Here is a 21,360-nt window from a genome sequence, read left to right on the forward strand (position 1 = left end):
TATCTTCAAGTACACATGCCCCATTGGGCTGGGATTAGTGGGGTAAACTTGCTCTTGTGCTGGTGTCATGAGGAAAATAGTATGGCCTTGTGAGGTAATATTGTGAAGGACCCTGAGGTGCACCTTATCACATTCCTCACAGGTTGTGTGTTCAGTCCTTAAACTTATGATTAGTGCTTCCACATTTCCAGCAGTGTGTTCCATCCTTTATCCATCTAATGATCTGCTTGGGTTTGCATTCCTGGATCTTAGGGCACAGATAGTGCTCAGATAGTGCAGCAGAATATACAGAGGTTTGTTTGGGTTTTAGAATTTGGGTTTACCATTGCATTTTGTTGCTGCAGTGGTGTTACTGCTATTGGGCTGGTCCTCCTGTGTTCTCAGCTGCTCAGCACCATGATAAACTGCTGTAGACTGTTGCTTTGGTCTAGTGGTAGGCAGGTGTTTTGTTTACGCTGGCTTAACCCTCTGGGACCGACGAACGTGCTGTCGAGCTTTGTGGCATCTTCTCCTGATAACGAAAAAAAGAACTTAAATTACTCTGTCAGTTTTGATCGTACAGGTAAGAGCAATACATCATTCGAATAACATAACAAAATGCTGTGCTTTTGTAAATTAAAGAAAGCAGACGGTGCGTTCTCTGTCTTCTTTATCTCTGTCACCTCTCCTCACAGACGCATAAAGTTTACTAAGTAGCCGATCCACATGACCTGTGCAGGTCAGCTCTACGCCGTATGGGCACTCTAGTACTGTCAGCATACCAACCAGAAGATTGATGCTAAGGGCAAAACTCTGAAATGCCTTGGTATCACTCGCCTTTATGTCAGGCATCTTTAAGATAGCTGCGATCTCACTCTGGGCCAGTTGGTGTGGTTGGCCACATTGAAACTGTAAGGCTTTCATGGCTTCACTATATGGCTGGTGATGGTGAGGGCATCAGGTGGGCTTCATCTAGTAGCAAATGTTCCATCAGTACTCTGAATTTGTAATCAGTTGAGTTTTATTTGTATAGTGCCAAAACACAATACAATCATCTCAAGGAACTTTACAAAAAAACCCCCAAAAAAACAAACAAATGCCTTATTAGCAAACACTTGTCAACAGTGGAGAGGAAAAACTCCCTTTAACGGAAAAAACCTCCAGCAGAACCGGGCTCAGTTTGGGTGGCCATCTGCCTCGACCGGTTGGGGTGAGTGTTGGAATAGAGAGAAAAGAACAGCAACAATAAACAACAAATAGACACTGCAGGTTGGTGGGGCCAGTAACTGCACATCGGCAATATACAGCTCCAGGACCAGAGACACCCACAGAAGGTACAGAGAGAGAGAGAACAGAGAGAGATGGAGAGAGCATGCTCTGACAACTCGGGGTGAGGGTTCAGAAGATGGCCTAAAGCCTTCTTGAGGTCAGTGAATTCTCTTTCACTCTCAGTTGAAAGCTTTGGGAGTGCTGGTACAGGAACTGGCTGGATAGGGTGTAGACTGGCTGCATCACTCTGGCACGTTTGCATGACGTGTGCTGTAGTCATGGCTTGTGTGTTGGGCGCCACAGGCCATGGCGGTTGGGTGGCTAGTTGTGCTATGTCTGGCGTCATAGGCGCTAGCACTGCATGCTGCTGAAGTGCCTGCTGAGTGTAGGCTGGTACCGGATGCTGCTGGAATGCTGGCTGCATAGGAGCTGGCAAGTGATGCTGCTTGAATGCTGGCGGTATGGGAGCTGGCGTGGGATGCTGCTGCTGACGTATCCTTCTATCTCTTTTCTGTGACATTTCACGTGGTAAGTGGGGCATTCGGCTTGACGGACCATGTGAAAAAGAGGGATTTCTACTCATTAATCGCTAGGGGTTTTTTTCGATACCGGTACAGATAGCCATACCTGCTCTACAGGAAGTCCCTAGGACTATGAGGGCATAAGATAAATGTTATATTAGCCAAATAGTAACAATGATATTAAGGAGCAAACCTAGTGGTGATCACCTTAAAATTAAATTACAGGCTTTGCTGACAATATCCATTAAAACAGGAAGCTACTGACGAAATCACTGCAGTGTTTGAATTATTTAGAAAAACAGTAGATATTGTCCATGATGGTGTGATGATTCTCTAGTTACGTATGGGTGTGAGAGAGAAGGAGAAGGAGTAGGACCCAAATGCTAGACACAGTTCTTTATTTAAATCTTAAGAAATTAAGGAAAAACTAGAACAAAATGCGTCTCAAAAAGAGAGATCAGTCTTCACTACGGCTGGTTAGCCGGGGAGTAGTGTTCCCAGGGTGAGCTGGGAAGGTGAGGTAATCCACCAGGTGATGATTGACGAGGCCGGCTGCCACATCCCAGGTGTGGCCCCAGCAAGATTAAAACACACACACACACACACACACACACAATGTGAGAATGTGCTGACCAACACAGCTCAGGGTGTGTGCCAAGCACCACCTTAGCTGCACCGGTGATTAACTTATCAGCACATACACGTTCCAGAGAAAACACATATGAGTTGCCTTGAGCAACCCACGATGGACATCAAGGAATCTCCAACTTTAGGAAAGACAGTGGTTTCCTCCCTGTCTGAGCACCTGTCTGAGACACCAACCAACATGCAAAGAAAATCTTGGCATACTGTTTTCTGCTAGTTGCATTGTTATTGAGTCCACTCATATGGTTTTTTATTACTCAACCACAGTTTCTTACAGTTTCTTAGATCTAATTGCTCTGTTTACAAATTCTATGTATTTATACTTCTGTTGTTTGGCCAGACTGTAGGTTGATCAAAATATGATCGGGGAGGGGGGAGGGATGAACTCTTTTTATTTTGGTTCGGTTTTCCTGTCTAGCCTAGTTGAGTTACTAGGTAGCTTTGTGTTCCACTTGATTAATTTCACCTGTCTTCTATTAGTCTTTTATTCTCCTTACCTCCTGATTTACCTCCTGATTTCATTTGTTCCTCGTTTGGATTGATTAGGTTAGTCCCATGTTGGTGAAGGATGGCACAAGTTATGCCGAGTGGCAGTCTTGAATGTTTTTTGTGGTGGAGTCTAGTTTATTTTTTGTTTCTACACAGTGACAGAGTCTAGTGTGTTTTTTGTTTCCACGAGTTTGTTGCTGAGAGAGCTCTCAGCCGTACCTGTGCCTGGATGTCCTGTAATAAAGACTGTGTCCTGCATTTAGGTCCTGTGACGATCCTCCCACCACCTCAACCCCACTACACATAACAAGGAGGCACAAAAGACAATTTCAATTTAAATAAATGAGTTTAAAAGTCGTACTTGCTGTTACGAAAAAAGTGGATAAATCATGTCTGCGTGTATGAACCTATATGTTCAATTTAGTAAATTTAACATGATGTGAGACCGGTTTGAAATGATACATACAGTGGTGTCAAAAAAGTGTTGGCCCCCTTCCTGATTTCTTATTTTTTTGCATGTTTGTCAGACTTTGTTTCAGATCATCAAACAAAGTTAAATATTAGTCAAAGATAACACAAGTAAACACATCATGCAGTTTTTAAATGAAGGTTTTTATTATTAAAGGAAAACAACATCCAAAACTACATGGCTGTGTGTGAAAAAGTGGCCCTTGGAAATGCACCAGACCGAAATGAGTTATTAACTAATTGAGTGAGTTATTGCAACAAACTACTTAGTACTGATTTCAGAAATCTGGTGGGTAAAACATCAAGGCAACAGGTGGATGAACTCAGACGGTCTCTTGAACTGTTTTGTCATTTACAGGTGTAAAATGTGTCAGTTCTAACAAGTTTCTCCTGGATGGCTGCAGAGTTGGTATCTGCCTTGTGCAATTTATTGCATGTTTAATACCCTGAATCTTGTCATTAAAAAATAATGCAAATTCATTACATTTAGATGTTGAAATTAGTTCCAATGGCAATGGAGACGGAGGGTTTGTTAATCTATTCATTGTAGCAAACAGGACACGTGAGTTGTTACTGCTGTTGTTGAGGATTTCAGAAAAATACATTTCTCTCTTTCTAAATAGTGTTTCATTGAACACACACAACATCTGCTTATAAATGTCATAATGAACCTGGAGCTTTAATTTACACCATTTTCGTTCGGCCTTCCGGCACTCCCTTTTCTCATCCATTTTCAGCCATTTTCACATCCATGACATTTAGAACACTTGAAGTATGAGTTCAACAAATGTTTAACATGAGAAAAAGTGGTATTTTCAAACCTAATCATCTCCATGAACAGTGTCCTGGTGTTATCATATATGTGTCTTTTCTGAACAAATGTAGGTCCAGCTGCATCTTTGGGAATTATGGACAAATCAAAAAAGACACAAAAATGATCAGACAAAGCAACATCAGTAACAGTGACATTAGAAACGTTAACACTCTTGGTAATAACAAGGTCCAGACTATGACCTCTATGGGTATGAGTATGGGTTGGCTCACTAACATGTTGTCTAAGACCATAGGTTTCAAGGACGGCAGAAAGTTCTTTGGGGTATCTGTCACAGGCCTTATCCACATAAGGGAACTGTACAGATCTCAGTAAAATCAATAAAATTTTGGCAGCATTGGGGAAGTTTGTAAATGATTATATAGAGACAAGAGGGACATCATTTTTGCTCCATTTTAAAAGATACATAGTCAAATAATAAGAACTCCCCAAATGACAGCCTGTGGGTAACCATATTATCCCTAAAAAGGCACAGATGCCCCGACCCTTTTTTGTTTTCCCGTGTTTCTGATAGAAATGTAAAATTAGGTGGGGTGGATTCAATAAGAACTGCATTTCCTGTCCTGCTATCTAACCATGTTTCTGTTAAAAACATAAAATCAAGATTGATTAGATTTCTCTGATTGGACAGTATAACTGTCACTCTTTTAGTCACTCTATGTCTTTTAACTGGAGCTATAGCACTAGGGGAGAGTAGTATCTTTTACTGGTGTTGTTTTAAATTTATATCAGAGACCATTTATAGTCAAAGGTGGATATCAATGTTATCAAGTTAAAATTTCGGACATTTTCATTCAGATTTTACATTATCAAAATCAAATTATTTCACATTTGAAATCACATTTATTATATAAACAAGTTTTTTATTCACATATTACTAGTGTATCTACAGCAAATACAATTAATCCCATCGGGTCCACCTTCAAGAACATTGCGATTTCAGATGTGACCTTCACTCACTGATTAGCAGCTCCAGCAACTGAAGTCAGCATGTACTACTTCAGGTCATTTTTACTGCTATTGGTGCTCATTTTCAAACTATATGTGCTGAAGCTAACTCATAGGTCATAGTATTCGAGACGAGATTTGAGTCATGTCTCAGAATGTCAAATTTCCTGGGAAAAGTACATACACTTTGTGCAACACTTTCGGGAAAATGCCTGAACAAACACTGATAAATTGAGATCTGAATGTGGACTTGCTGATTAGTTTATCAAATGCATGTTTAGTACACATTAGATTGAAATGTGTTAACATTTGATCTGGGACTATAAAGCCTAGAGCAGGTTGAAGTTTCTCTTTGGCGAACCATCTGTCATACACCAGATCCAAGTAGATCCGTTTTGCTGCATTCACTCTATCAGAGCAACAAGAAAGGCTGAAGTGAATTTTAAGAGCTAGTTGATGAATATTTTCGGAAGGTGTCAGTCATCACAATATCACAATGAAATCTTCTCCTGTCCTTTGTGTTCTTCTTGCTGTTCTCGTCTCTGTCAGGACTGCAACAGGTATGTCGCTCACATTACCCTACCATATTGACTGCCTTGGGATTGCTCTATTTGAAACAGTTTTGTCTCTATAGAAACTGCATTTTAATGCAAAATCAAGAAGGTTTGAATGAACATCTGTTCTTTCCTGCAGAGATATATATCTCCAGTTACCTTTCAGTAAGCTCCACTAATCAATAGTCATTATTATAATTAGCAATAGATGAAATGATATATTATAATGTGAAAGATGTTGTTTGTATTACTACATTACTACAAAGAGTTGTAATGAACCCAGAGGATTATCATCCACTCTGCAGGTGTGCCAACATCTACAGCAACACCTGCACTGAACATTGCCCCTGCAAAGCATTTGGGCAGTTATTTAAATGTGAAAGCAATGTAACATGTAAGCACGTAGGAGTTAAATGAAAGCATAGCACTTTTCTACACTTAAGTTCACTCAAAGCACTTCTACATTATTTTGTCCGTTAAACAAGTCATACACACAATCACTCACACTCTTGGTGTTCAGTGTCTTGCCCAAGGACACTTCGACATACGGACTAGTGAACCGAGGGGTCGAGCCACCACCCCTATGGTTTATGGATGTTCTGCTCTAGCACCTGAGGCACAGGTGCCCCACAAAACAACACAAAGTCTTGTCTTTTTATAGTACAACACTTCTTAATGCTTTAACTCTTGTTTTCACAGTGCTTCCTTCTGTGTCTTACACAGTGGAGAGTGTGGAGAATGCCACAGTCTTAGATAGTACTTATACAGCCACCACTACTCCAACTACACACACTACAACAAGTGTTACTTGTTGTATGACTACACCAATACAACATACAATGACAACTACAACCTCAACACCAATACAACATACAATGACAACTACAACCTCAACACCAATACAACATACAATGACAACTACAACCTCAACACCTGCATCATCAAGCCAGATGTGCCCTGACGGATGGCAGGTGTTCCAGGGGCGTTGCTACTACTTTGTGAATGAGGCCATGACCTGGCCCCAGGCTCAGGTATACACGGAAGCACCAAACACAATTTATGAAAAAAACACCAGGTTCATCTGTTGAAGTTAAAATCTCACTAATAATTTAGTAGTGGGTTGTGTCTGCATTCATTTGAATATTAGAATGGAGCCTCATCCATTTAGTGATGTGGTTTGTTGTGCATAATGTTACACATAATGCAGGCTGAAGAAAACCTTTTTTCTAATGTTTTCAGTGGATAATCATCTGTTTGAACCTCACATCTTTCTACATGAGTATGGGTCTGTCTACATGAGTCATAGACCAGCAGGACTGTGACTCTGTGCCTTAATGTGTCTCTTTTTGTCCCTCTGTCCTGTTCTTCTTCACTAGACAAACTGTGTCTTGCTTCAGTCCATGTTGGTCTCCGTCCACAGTGTTCAACAGTATGGTTTTCTCCATCAGCTCACTAACAGTTATACAGCTCAAAATGCTTGGCTGGGTGGTTTCTACCTAGAGGTAAAGTACAAACCAGAACATTATGGAAAAGTTCTGCAGCATTGCAAAGAAATGAAGGCATTAACCGTTAGGAGTCACATGTGATTTCATCATGCCAGCATGATGGTAGACTCCTAAGGGTTAAGGACAACTGAATTTTGTGTTTTCCAGACACCCGATGCCTAATGATGGCAGGGAAAGTCAGACACTAATAAATAAATACACTAACTACAGAGCAATATAAGATAGAAACTTCAATGCATATATTTTTAAATGATCTGACAGTTTGATCCCAGGGCACAGTGGAGCAAAGGGTATCACTGTTGCCTCACAGCAAAAAGGTTCTGGGTTTGAGCCCATGGCCAACCAGGACCTTTCCGTGTGGAGTTTGCATGTTCTAACTGTGGTTGCATGGGTTTTCTCCGGGTACTCTAGCTTCCTCTCACATTCCAAATACATGCAGTTTGGGCTTAGTTTAATTGCTCATATATGTGAATATGAGTGTGAGTGACTCAATGTGTCCGTCCTGTGATAACCAAAATATATTTTAATATATTTTTAATTAATAATTAATTTTAACCCTCTGTAATTAAACATAATTTCATTGGTTAGCCTTTCTTGCTAAGCTTAGCAGACTCCATGGGGTTTTGGGTATTTATTTAATCCAAAAACAAACATGTCCACTGAGGACAAGCCAAGCACCAGGAAGTAGTGGTAGTATACAACAACAACTGTTTGTTCAGTTGAACCTTTGGCAGCTAGTGTTGCACCTGCCAATGGAGTGTTCACTTAATAAATATCCTTCTTGAGTAAATTAACTATAATTATATCTTGTTTTTTTATTCATGTTCATAATCTTTAATCTTTACTATACAGCAAAGCACTGCTGATGATTTTGTGCTTCTTCTCCAGGATCAGTGGTTATGGATTGATGGTTCCTGGTTCTACAACAACAGCTGGAGCAGTGAGTCCCCAGACAGCAGCAATCCCTGCCTATTGCTCAATTCTTATAGTAAGAAGCACACACACAAGGCTCCAGGGACCCTAATAAAACATTAAATTAATGGGCTTTAGAGACTATAGTAGTAAATTGCCTGATGGTCTGCAGCAGGCAGAAAGAGTATTTGGTGAATTACATAACACTCTGCTAAATTATACTCAGGGCCTTTTTCTGATCATCTCTTTCCACAGACTCATGGAGCAATTCCCAATGCAATTTTCTCTATCCCTCTATCTGTGTGAAGAACTCCAAAGTCTGTAAGTCCATTTTTTTCTTTGCATGACACAAAACATTCTTCATAGGGAACAGGAAACTGAAGACATTCAGAATGAACCTTTTTCACAAACTAATTTTAATTAAGGATACACTTATCCTACTTTACCAACACATGACACAAGGGTCGCTGTTACACTTTTATGATTGGAGCCTCTAAAGGTTCTGATATTTATCTGACAGAATAGTCAATATAAAAATAAGTCTGTAAAAAAATCAAATTAAGATTTGTGAAGACATTAGGATAGGCTTTACAACCTTGCAACATGATACTCTGGTTTCTGGCTCTAAGGAAGGATCATTCTTTCCAAAAATTGTGACTGCTGTATAACAAGTCCACCTAGAAGTAATTGCCAGCAGTAAAAAAAAAAAGCTATTGTAGGTGAACTGTCCAAGGACTCACAGGACTGTTATAAATTGTATGCCATGTCTGAGGTTTTTCTTTCTTCTCTCTCATTGTGGTGTTCATAGCACAAGAGATTGTGTGTCCTGAAGGCTGGACAAGGTTCCAGGGCCGCTGTTACTACTACAACACTGAAGCACTCACCTGGCCTGAAGCTGATGTAAATACCCAATATAACTCATTATAAGTCATTAGAAAGTGTTTCATATCAAGATTGGTCATAAATAACATTCAGTTCTCAATCAACCTAACTTTTAAACAGGTCAGTTTTCTGTTTTGGACATCATTTGCTATTGTAATACTCACATTAACAAGAAAAACAGTTTGACTTTTTTTTTTGTGAATTTCGCTCTGTGGTCCTGACTGAGTTAGCTTCATTTTATTGTTGATCTCACACAAGACTTGATTGACAAGAAACACAGCTTAAGGAAATCTCTAGCTAACATTACTCTCTGTCTGTTTGACATATAAATAAGCAAGTCTTTACAAACATATTTGCTGTATCAGCTTATAGTAAAAGTTGAGAATGTTTCAGTATGTTCAGTTATTGGAAATGAGGGTCTTTAAGTCCAGTACAGTAGATTCTTGGCTTTTATCCACACCAAATTATTACCCCCTCTGTAACTCACTTTTCCCTCCCACAATCGTTTCCTTTCCTTCTCCTCTAATCATTCAACCTTATGTTTCTCTGTAAATCTCTGTCCCTCTTTACTGATACACTGTGCTCACTTCGGTCTGCTGCTCCATTCCATCTTTCATCCTCCCTGGTCTTTGTCTCCTTCAGGCTAACTGTGCTGGTCTCGAGGCCAGCCTGGTCTCCATCCACAGCCCCCAGGAGTATACCTTCCTCTTTCAGCAAGTCCCTGTTAATGGCATTTCTGCGACTTGGCTGGGAGGTTTCTACCTTGAGGTGAATTGATAAAACAAAAGTCTAGCTTAACATAAAGACTGCAAACAAAAGAAACAGTTAACCTTTCTTTCATGCAAAACAGCAGCACCTATAAAGCTTGCTAATACACATGATAAGTCTCTGCCCAAATCTGTGTTGCTTGTCAACCTGACAGCAGAACAGGGCTCACTAGAAGTCATTTATCTACTAACAAACCTGTATGTTAGCAAAATATCAATTTTACACACAGTGGCTTTAAATAATGTTGTGTCACCACAACATTCAGCCATAGAATGCATCCATTAAGGAGTTCCATGAAATGATCATTTATGACTGTCTCACTTTAGGGCGAGTGGATGTGGCTTGATGGTTCCTGGTTTTATCAGGGATTTTTTGCCGAGCCTTCTCCATACAACACCAACCCATGTCTTTCAGTATTCAGCTCAGGTAAAATACACACATGCAGTATCCATCCATCCGCATATCTATCGGTCTATCTCTCTATCTCTCTATCTCTCTATCTATCTATCTATCTATCTATCTATCTATGTACAGTACCTATAAAAAGTATTCACCCCTTTAGAAGTTTTACCCTTGTATTAATTTTTAAAATCAATCATGGTCAATAAATAAATTATAAAATACCTCATTAATGTCAAAATGAAAACTGGTTTCTACAAAGTAATGTCAATTAATAAAAATATGTGAAATATGTTAAGTGATATATAATATTCACTCCCTTTAAAATGAATGACCTAATTTGACAAAGGTTCAGCTAATTGGTGCTAGTAGTCTCTCAAAAAGTGAAACTGGGATCACCTGAGTGCAAGATTTAATTTCCAGCAACACTATGACCTAAAGCCTACAGGAAAAGCTACATAGAAATGGTTTAAAGACAACAAGGGGAATGTTCTGAAGTGGCTGAGTCAAAGCCCAGACCTCTATCCAATAGAGAATTTGTGGCTGGACTTGAAAAGGGCTGTTCACGCCCAATCCCCACGCAACGTGACAGAGCTTGAGCAATTTTGCAAAGAAGGATGGAGTAAAATTGCAGTGTCCAGACTGTTATTGTAGCCAAAGTTGCATCTACTAAATACTAACGTGAAGGGGGTGAATATTTATGCAATTACTTATTTCACATTACATATTTTCCTTTATTTTGTATTACTTTGTAGAAACCTGTTTTCACTTTGAGATTAAAGAGTTTTCTGTAATTGTTTTTGTCAAAAACAAATTATACTGAACATGATTTATTTATAAAAATCATAAAAGGGTAAAGATTAATTTTTTATAGACATTGTATCTATTATCCATCTGTCCATTGTCTATCTGTCGATTATCTGCCATCCACCCATGATGTGTCTACACATAGTTTTCTGTATAGGACATGACAACATGTTAAATATTGGCATTATATCCAATTCATTCTGTCTTTCTGTCTTCACAGATGGTTGGATCAATTACAACTGTAATCAGTACTTCCCTTCATTCTGTGTGAAGGCTGCACTTTCCCACACAGGACAGACAGAGTAATGGAATATTTCAAGTCAGGCACAATTTTTCTTCTCAAAATGAGTCTTATGCAATTTTTCCAAGCAAAGTAAAGGGCCGTTTATCATTCCAGAGTCTGTGTTTTATTTTGGGTTGGTTTTTCTATACAAAAAAGAAAAAAACGTAACTGTAGTATCCACACCCTACCTCCATGAAATTGCACTCAAAATCACAAGGGAGTTATTTTTGCCATGCAATCAGCAGCATCAGTATTTAAAGCGTTTGCATAAAGTTGTACTTTGCAATCAAGATGAGACAACATTGTGTAATTTTTTTTTTTTTAAAGTTAATACCCAGCTTTATTTACAATACCATACAATAAACCTTTATTTTCAGTCAATACTAAAAGTTTTTTGTGTCCCAGGGGCACTCCGTCAAAAGTACATCATAAAAACATAAAACACTATCAAAAATTACATTTACATCACATATACAATAACATACCATGGCAAAACCCAATTCTCTGGAGTTTGATCTCATTAAGCCCCAACCTGGTGCTGATTGAGCAGCCAAATACAATGATGGACAAAAGAGTTTTTCAGCTGGTTCTTCCTAAACTGAGGGACTCTGTAACACTGATTAAAGGGCAAGAGTTGATATTCACCTCGATTCACCACGAGAGGAATGTTGCTGGTTAGTCTTAGCATGCTTTTCAATTTAATCAATTCAATTCAAATCAATTGGTAATAGCACCAAATCACAATACAATTATCTCAGGTCACTTTACGTAAAAAACCCAACAAATCCCTTATTAGCAAGCACTTGGTGACAGTGTAGAAGAAGAACTCCCTTTAACAGAAAAAATGTCCAGCATAACCAAGCTCAATTTGGGAGGCCATCTGCCATCTGGGCAGATAGAGGGGAGAGAAAAGAACAGCAACAATAAATAACAGTTAAACAATGTGCAGGCCGATGGGACCAATAACTGCACATCAGCTATAGACAGCTCCAGGACCAGGGATACCTGCAGGACGGATGGACAAGAGGGGTACCGGATTTTACGTTACATTGCCCAGCAATGCATCAGTTCACCTATACCTTAATAACAAGATATGGAATTACAGAACACAATTAGCCAGACCGATACAGATGGATGAACCCTACGAGGTTGGAATCAGTGAAATCCAGTACCTTGCTACATGGCTCAGCTTTTTCCAAGACGATGCAAAAATATTAATAAAGGATACTAAGTAACAAGAACCTTATGCTGTCTATACCTGTGGGTCACTATGATTCTGTGGATAGAATAGCACAAGAATTCAACTCTCCATGTCTGTTACACACACATTGTTCATAAAAAATGCGGTACAGTCATATCTCCCACAGAGTATATATTTTAGGAGCAGAGGGACAGATTGTGAAATTTAAAGGCCGGCTGGCGAAATACTAGGGTTTGACCCGGAAAGAGAAGTGTCCATTCCTCCCTGGGACAAAACACATGCGGCACCCCACCCCGCAGACATACATGCCGGATTGTATAATATTTTTGTGTATTCAGATATTGTGGATCATCAGCTGGTAGGAGACATGCATGTGCCTCTGCTCAGATGCACCCGGTCCCAGCCCTGGGACCAAAATTGTATTTCTAGATTCATTAAAAAAGTTTGTCGGACAAATTTGAATAAAGTCCAACAGCTGGGGCAGGGGAGTAATATTTCATATTTTACAGCATGAAATAATAGACTGGAGGCTTTTCCTTTAAATGACACCAAGGTCATCAATATAACCCTTAAAATGTAAAGACAATAACTAGTTTAATTTGGGTTTGTGTTGTTCAGTCGTGTCCAGAAAAAGGGGCGGTGTTTTAATATATCAGGCGAGGGCAGAGGAAAAATACATATGCTTTGACAAGCCCCATTACATGTCCCTTTCAAAAACCGCCATAGACAATACTGAAATTACATTAAAGAACAATCAGAACGAGAATATCCCATTTCTCTACGGAAAGGTTATTGTAAAACTACATTTCAGGCCTGTTAGGTGGGGATTCTGAAATAGCCAGAAAAGATGATGATGCCTGTGCCTTACACGCACGATAACGGCAAGAGGCTTCTAAGATACTACGAGTCTCAGTCAGACGGGGACCTACCGGGTTTTAGTGGAATGCGTACACAGTATGGAAACAGGCTAGGAAGCTTGTTTCGTAGATGGATATTGGATGGATATTTTTACAGCAGTTTATTTTAGTGGATGTTTTCATCCTGAACATAACGAAAGGGTAGTGTTTTTGCACAGTGCACAAGTCACTGAATAATAAGGTTGAAAATTCAGGCCTATGCAAGGCACTTTCTTTCACCGAGGTTTGGCTTCAACCAGACATGCCTAATTGTTTGTTTGACATAAATAGATTTACTTTTGTAAGTGCTCAGATTCAGGGAAATGTAAAGCAGGTGGACTTTGTCTGTGCATCAGTGATCTCTGGAGCCACCAGTTCAGTGTGAGGCACATAACTTTGATACCCTATTTGCCATGAGAGTTTGGATGTATCATAATCTGTGCTGTATGCGCAAGTATATAATTTGCAGCAGAAATATCCTTATGAGATGAAATAAAATGAGATGATATGACAACTTTATTCATCCCTGAAGGTAAATTCAGGGATGATGTACCAGCTGTAGTTCTTGGGGCCTTAAATCATTATAGTTTATTTCAGTGGATGTTTTCATCCCAAACATAGCGGAAGCGTAGTGAATTTGCCCACAGTGTATTATTGACCTATCTAAACCAAAAATCATTGCATTTGCTGAAACACAGTGAAAGTTATGGCTAAATTAAGAGTGAAAAATGACCCTTGGTGGATGAAAACACCCCGAACAGTACATGAGGGTTAAATAGGTAAGATTAATGGTAGCAGGCTAGCATATCTCTTTCTCAGGCAGTTATGAATTCCACCTCTCCTCCCTCATTTTTTCAGTATGCTATCTAACATAAATTCCTCTGTATTCCAGGCAGACCGAGGCTAAAGAAGAGCTACCAGCTGTAGAAGAGGATAGTTTGAGGCTTCTTATTAACTCCGTACATGTTCGCCATCAGATGTGTTGTTAGCTGATTAGGTGGAGAACATACATAAAAAACAACAACCCCTGCCCATTTAGGGTAATCCACAGAGACTTAATTTACACTCCTCTCCAAAAGTTTTGGAAGAGTGAGGCCAATTCCTTTCTTTTTTTGCTGTAGACTGAAAACATTTGGGTTTGAAATAAAAAAAATGAACATGAAACAAGAGATCATTTCAACATTTCAGCTTTTATTTCCAGGTATTTCATTACAACTTAGAAGATTGCATTGTTTTTAATGGAAAACCAATTTTTTAGGTGAGCAAAAGTATTGGAACAGATAGAATTAAAATAGATTGAAGTGAATAAGACTTGACCTGTCCAGGATGTACCCCTGCCTTCAACCCAAAGAGAGCTGGGATAGGCTCCAGCAGATCCCCGTGACCCTGGTTAAGGAATAAGCGGGTATAGAAAATGTATGGATGGATAAGACTTAAGATGTAGTTGCAAATCCTTTGCTTGCAATAACTGCATCAAGCCTGTGACCTAGTGGCATCACTAGATTTTGCATTCTTCTTTTTCACCGCAGTCTCTTTCAGTTTGTTTTGGGTGGTTACTCCAAAAGTCTCCTCTTTAGCAGGTAATGTGTATGTGGGTTTAAGTCTGGAGATAAACTTGGCCCGTCTAAAACTTGGCCCGTCTAAAACCTTCCACTTCTTCTCCCTGATGAAGTAATTTGTTGTTTTGTTTTGGCAGTGTGTTTTGGGTCATTATCTTGTTGCATGATGAAGGATCTCCCAGTTAAATTTGGTTGCATCTTTCTTTGGCAGACAAAATGTTTCTGTAGACTTCAGAGCTCATTTTGCTGCTGTAATCATGTATTACATCATCAGCAAAGATTAAGGAGTTGGTCCCAGAAGAAGCCACACAATCCCAAGCTATGGCATTACTTTCGCTGTGTTTCACAGATGAGCTTGTATGTTTAGGATGAGCAAATCATTTCTTTCTTTAAACTTTAGCCTTTCCATCACTTTGGTAAAGGTTAATCTTTGTCTCATAAGTCGATAAAACTTTGTCTCAGAATTTTTGAGGCTCATCTCTGTACTTTTTGGCAAATTCCAGTCTGGCCTTCCTGTTCTTCTTGCTACTCAGTGGTTTGCATCTTGTGGTGTAGCCTCTCTATTTCTGTTCATAAAGTCTGTTCATAAAATCTTCTTACAGTAGATTGTAATACCTTCAATACTGCCCTCTGGAGGTGGTTGCTGATGTCACTAACAGTTATTTTAGGATTTTTCTTTACAGCTCTCACAATTTGTCGGTCAACTTTTGGTGTCTTGCTTGGTCTATGTGTTCAAAATCTGTTACTTAGTACACCAGTGGTTTCTTCTTCAGGACATTCCAAATGCTTATACTGGCTATGGCCAATGTGCAATGGCTGTGATTGCTTTTCTAGCTTCTCTCAGCTTCACAATTTCTTGTTTTTCACCCATAGACAGCTCTCTGGTTTTCATGTTGGTTACACCTCTAATAATAAATGCAGACTGCACAGGCAAAACCCAAATCTGAAACTGAGCATAGACATTCAGCACTATTTATTGTTTGAATAATTAAGGTAATAGGACTCACCTGGGTAACAAAACACACCTGTCAGTCACATGTTCCTATACTTTTGCTCACGTGAAAAATGGATGGGTTTAAACAAAAGGTGCAATCTTCTAAGTTAGTTAGTAGTTAGTGGAAATAGAAGCTGAAATGTTGACCTCTTGTCTCATATTCATCTTTTGATGTCACACCCAAATGTTTTCAGCAAAAATAAAGGAATTGGCCTCACCGTTCCTATACCTTTGGAGGGGAGTGTATATGCCACGCAAAACCATTTTAAACAATATTCCAAATAGAGTGACAACTTTATGGGATAAAAGAAAAAAACGATAATCAAATGGATGTTTTTGAACACTGAGGAGCTATAGGGTGAATCCCAATTCCACTAATTGCAGCCAGCTTTCCCTCACTTGCATCTAAGTCCCGCCCACATAAGATGCCATGAAAAGATGCAAGGCCAGGGAAAGAAAGAAACATGTTCTTTTCTACTATCACTACTATTTAGAAGTATTTCATTTCTTAGCTTTTTCCATTCATCAATAACATGTTTGCTTACTCTTTGTTCTGTCCTGAACTGTATGCTTAGGGTCATTGTCCTGCTGGAAGGTGAACCTCCACCCCAGTCTCAAGTCTTTTGCAGACTGTAACAGTTTTTCTTCTAAGATTGCCCTGAATTTGGCTCCATCCATCTTCCAGTCAACTCTGACCAGCTTCACTTTCCCTGCTGAAGAAAACGTGTTTAGGGTGATGTGCATTGTTAGTTTTCCACCATACATAGTTTTATCATATGTTTTTTTTTTCTTACAATGCATACTGTCTCATTTTTCTGAATTTCCACCATGGGGGATGAATAAAGTATCTATCTATCTATCTATCTATCTATCTATCTATCTATCTATCTATCTATCTATCTATCTATCTATCTATCTATCTATCTATCTATCTATACATAGCATTTGGCATTTAGGTCAAAAAGTTCAATTTTGGTTATATCTAAATCACCTTCTTCCACGTTTGTTGTGTCCCCCACATGGCTTGTTACAAATTGTAAACAGGACTTCTTATGGTTTTCTTTCAGCAATAGCTTATCTTTTTGCCACCATAGAGACCAGATTCATGGAGTACATAACTAATAGTTGTCCCGTGGACAGATTCTCCTACCTGAACTGTGGAATTTCACATACAAACAATCGGCCTTTGGTTAATGAATCCATAGACCTTAGCACTTTCTATTAATAACATACACAAAGTAAGAAAAAAAGAATATGTATAGTGTGAGTTGTTTTAGTCTGAGGCACACACAGGAATATGATAGAAGTGGAAGCAAAAGATGTTTTGTCTCTGTGGCTGATTTTCAATATTGTGATGTGATGCCATGGAAACTGAACATGCTGGGTTTAAATGCATAAAATGGGCCATTTCTTCACCTTGAGTTGAAGATTTTAGTTATATAGTTTTAATAATATGATTTTATGATTTGTTTTTAATAATACATTTTAATGTTTGTGTTATGGGACTGAGCAATTGGTAACATTCATTTTCTTATGCATCTTTTTTTTTAATGTTATGTACTGCACAATTGAACCAGGGTGTTCATTTACAGATGAGGTAAAGTAGTGTGTAGTAATCCCTTCTGACCAGCGGGGGGCACTACATAGCCAAGGCAGTTATACAGTAGCTTGTCAGTCATCCATCCATCCATTATCTATACCCACTTATTCCTAACCAGGGTCACGAAGATCTGTGTGAGCCTATCCCAGCTCTCTTTGGGTGAAAGGCAGGGGTCCACCCTGGACAGGTCACCAGTCCATCACAGGACTACATAGACACAAACAACCTCACACACTCACACTCACTCCTATGGGCAATTTAGAGTCACCAATAAACCTGACATACATGTTTTTGGACTGTGGGAGGAAACCGGAGAACATGCAAACTCCACTCAGAAAGGTCCCTGGTGGGTTGCAAACCTGGGCCCTTCAACAGTTAACCACCAAGCCACCTTTCAGCCTTGTCAAAAGCCAAAGTCAAATTATATTAAAATTCTTATACTTATTCAACAGCTGCTTAAGGATGACATGTTAAGTAAGTTTTAAGTCATCCTCAAATTTGTTACATGAATTCACCTCTCTGACATTTGGTTTTCTAAATAAAAGCTGTCAAATATGAATTGCATCTAGTTTTGAGGATTTTTTTTTTTTTTTTTTGTAATTTAAGAAACATCCCCTGTGGCTGAGTGGTTAGCACTGTTGCTTCACAGCAAGAAGGTCGTGCGTTCGCAACTCAGCCTTTCTGTGTGGAGTTTGCATGTTCTCCCTGTGCTTGTGTGGGTTTTCTCCAGGTACTCTGGTTTCCTCCCACAGTCCAAAAACATGTATGTCAGGTTGATTGGTGACTCTAAATTGCCCATAGGAGTGAGTGTGAGTGTGTGAGGTTGTTTGTCTCTGTGTGTCTGACCTGGACAGGGTAACCTGTCCAGGGTGTACCCCTGCCTTCCACCCGAGAGAGAGCTGGGATAGGCTACAGTAGACCCCCGTGACCCTGGGAATAAGGGGGTATAGAAAATGGATGGATGGAAAAGTCCCCCAGCCTTTCTCCTGCCTTCAAGTCTTTTCTCAAATACATGTGACAGTGATAACCTTCCCCCCCCCCATTTCTTTACTCATGCAATGAAACTCCCCCAGAAGACACCAAACTCCTCAGCAACTGGTCTCCTCAGCTCCCAGACACTTAAGAGTGTTGAAATTAGACGTGTTTATTAGTCAGCTTTACAGTAACCCGTAGGTAAGCTGAGTTCCTTTGGACTGAACCTAGTAACAGTTTTCCATTGTTTTCAGCCTTTACACTAAGCTAAGCTAACTGCTGGCCTTTCTAGACAAATAAGAGTAGTATCAATGCTTTACTCAAACTTTCAGCAAGAAAGCAAAAAAGTATTTAGATCATTTTGGGTGGGCGTGACGCGGAGGGGCGTGTCTGCCAAAATGATGTCACCTGGCTGTGCTGATCTGCCTTAAGCATTTAGTAAATTCTTCACTAAACAAAATTAACATCAGCTGAGAATGTCCTTAAATTTAAAGGGTAATGTGTTGTCAATTCACTTTTTGACACTCATATCATTTTACTAAACAACGATACCAGTGTTGATGCAGCACCTAAGTTTCACAGTATATTCTTAGTCACAGTAGCATCTATATTCAGGCCTGGCCTTAATCTCAGGGTTTGTGTTGACAAATAAATGCACCTCAAATAGCACATTAGCATGCAAGCTTAGTGTTCACCATTTTATACTGTAGTAGCTCTCAGTGGAGCTGTATCTGAGGTAACAGTCTCAGTGAGGAAAGCATGAGGAGCGGCTGTGTTACCAGCCTTAATGCAAATTTCTGTCATTTATTTTCATTAAAAACTATCTGGGCTCAGATAAAACCACATTTTAATGAGGATAAACTGCCATATTAAATTTATTACCATTATTGCATTAATGACTGTGCTGCATTTTATATTTCACAATTCATGGTGGAGAGGGAATTATGTAAGAGATGAACTGAAATAATATCTCAATGTCATGAGCCATAAGGGGTCAGAGTAAAACTTTAAAATGTAAACCATATAGCAGGTGATGTCTGTTAAAGGGAAAAGGATGATCGCACTTTTACAATGAAGCATCAGCTTCCAGATCAACTGAATATAGTGACTAACACTTCTGTTTAAAAACAAATCATGTTTCACATTTTTTACTGTAACGGCAACAGCAGTGGGATGAAATGTTGAAACTATGGATATGACACAAAGGATTCACTTGTGTCTGCTATTCCTATTGAGACTCACTTTCCCTAAGTGCTGCAGTTCATAGACATTGTTTATCAGCTCTCAGCTCTGGCTGGAATGCATTACTGGAACATCTTGTTTTCTGCTACCATACTTCTTCCAGCACAATTATGACTACATAGCATTTGCACATGGACGTCACTTCTCAAAACAACATCAGTTAAATACTTTTTGTGGGCGAAGTTCAGTGTGACTAAACATTTTCAGACAACTGTGGCTGACTGACTTGAGTGACAATTTTTAGCTTTACTGAAAAATACCACCTTATGCTTCCGGCTACTTCTGCAAATATTGCATTGGACAGCAATAATCCAGATGACTTTCCAGAAGAGACAATATTTGAACTTTTGCTGATAATCAAAAATGTAGGGACAGCTTTAATGGTGCTGGACACTTTATAAAGCTCACGTGTGATTTGGATGTCAGGAACTGCTGCGATCTGGCCAAATGAAAGCCCTGGCATAGTTAACCCAGTACCAGAGATTGTCATAACCATATAAAAAATATTTTTTTATATTACACATTACTTATTCTTGTGTTATAAATCCAAAATAAAATATAATTTTTGTATGATGATTGAAAAATGTGAAACAAGAAAAGATACTTATAGTCACAATAACATCACTTTATCTATCTATCTATCTGTATCTATCTAGCTCTAGTTACCTATAGAAAAAAAAATTATAATGAATCAAACATGCTTTTTGTGCTTGCTCATCACTTATACTAAACATTTTTCATATACTGTACTTAGTATCATTCTAATTTAATAAGTTATATATTTTTGTTTTTTGGGTTTTATATTTTGTTTGCTTTGATTTTCTCTTATTTTTCTTTTATTTATTTCTTGTTTTTAATTTGTATGTGGACTATGGATTATTTATAATTTATATAAGATAAACTTTATTCATTGCCAAAAAGGAAATTCAGAGGCAAAGACAAATATGGGCATGTTTCATATTTTCTGACAGTATGTTGACTTACTGAAAACGCGGCCTAGCTAGACTAACTTTCACTGACCACAGCTGACAGTGATGCTAAATTCCTAGAAGGTTTTCCTAGACAGTGACTAAAATGTACTTACTGGAAATGCTCTCAGGGACCATCCCACTTCCGCTGAACAAAATGACACTCTGACTATGTTGGCAGGCTTTGCAGTGGTTGTAATTAGCCAGGAGGCTATTTAGATCCATGCAGTGAGACAAAACAGTATTGTAGAGTATTGACAACGGCAAATATGCACAGATGACAAATGAAAGTGAAAAAATAGCACATCTGAAGGGATTCAGTAAGTCTCTGAGAAAAAGCCTGTGAATTACTAATGGAAGGCTGTGCAGCATTCTTTCAGCATTATCCCCTCATATCTGACGACGGTTTAAAATCCTAAATAACAAGTCACTCTCTGTGCTTCATGCATACCCATGAGGGTAAACCATTTCACCCACCCAGTGGAAACTCCATTCATCAGGATTTTCTCTATCTGTATTGAAATATGTCTTTATATCAATTTTTCATTAAAAATAGCAATAAACACATATTGTTCTCTTCTACAGAGAAAATGAGAAGGCTCTTTATTAAAGTTATTAAAACAAAATTTGCCAAGTAACTGTTGTTGTTAGTATGGATCTAGAGTTT

At 38.9% G+C, this 21,360-nt stretch overlaps 1 protein-coding gene and 1 long non-coding RNA gene across 2 annotated transcripts; both read left to right on the forward strand.

The window, feature by feature from the left end:
* The first annotated feature begins 7,101 nt into the window (after positions 1-7,101).
* LOC117152687 (uncharacterized) lies at positions 7,102-8,407 on the forward strand. The gene is made up of 3 exons (XR_004463144.1): positions 7,102-7,207; positions 8,099-8,198; positions 8,378-8,407. It is a non-coding gene; the product is annotated as an uncharacterized LOC117152687 (long non-coding RNA).
* A 195-nt stretch (positions 8,408-8,602) lies between these two features.
* Positions 8,603-11,303, forward strand: LOC113128096 (ladderlectin-like). The gene is made up of 5 exons (XM_033325164.1): positions 8,603-8,621; positions 8,931-9,022; positions 9,647-9,772; positions 10,099-10,198; positions 11,199-11,303. The coding sequence occupies exons 1-5, from the start codon at positions 8,603-8,605 to the stop codon at positions 11,282-11,284; spliced, it is 423 nt and encodes a 140-aa protein (XP_033181055.1). The 3' UTR covers positions 11,285-11,303.
* Positions 11,304-21,360: the final 10,057 nt, after the last annotated feature.

This window comes from Mastacembelus armatus, chromosome 1, assembly GCF_900324485.2.
Source record: "Mastacembelus armatus chromosome 1, fMasArm1.2, whole genome shotgun sequence".
Lineage (NCBI taxonomy): Eukaryota > Metazoa > Chordata > Actinopteri > Synbranchiformes > Mastacembelidae > Mastacembelus > Mastacembelus armatus.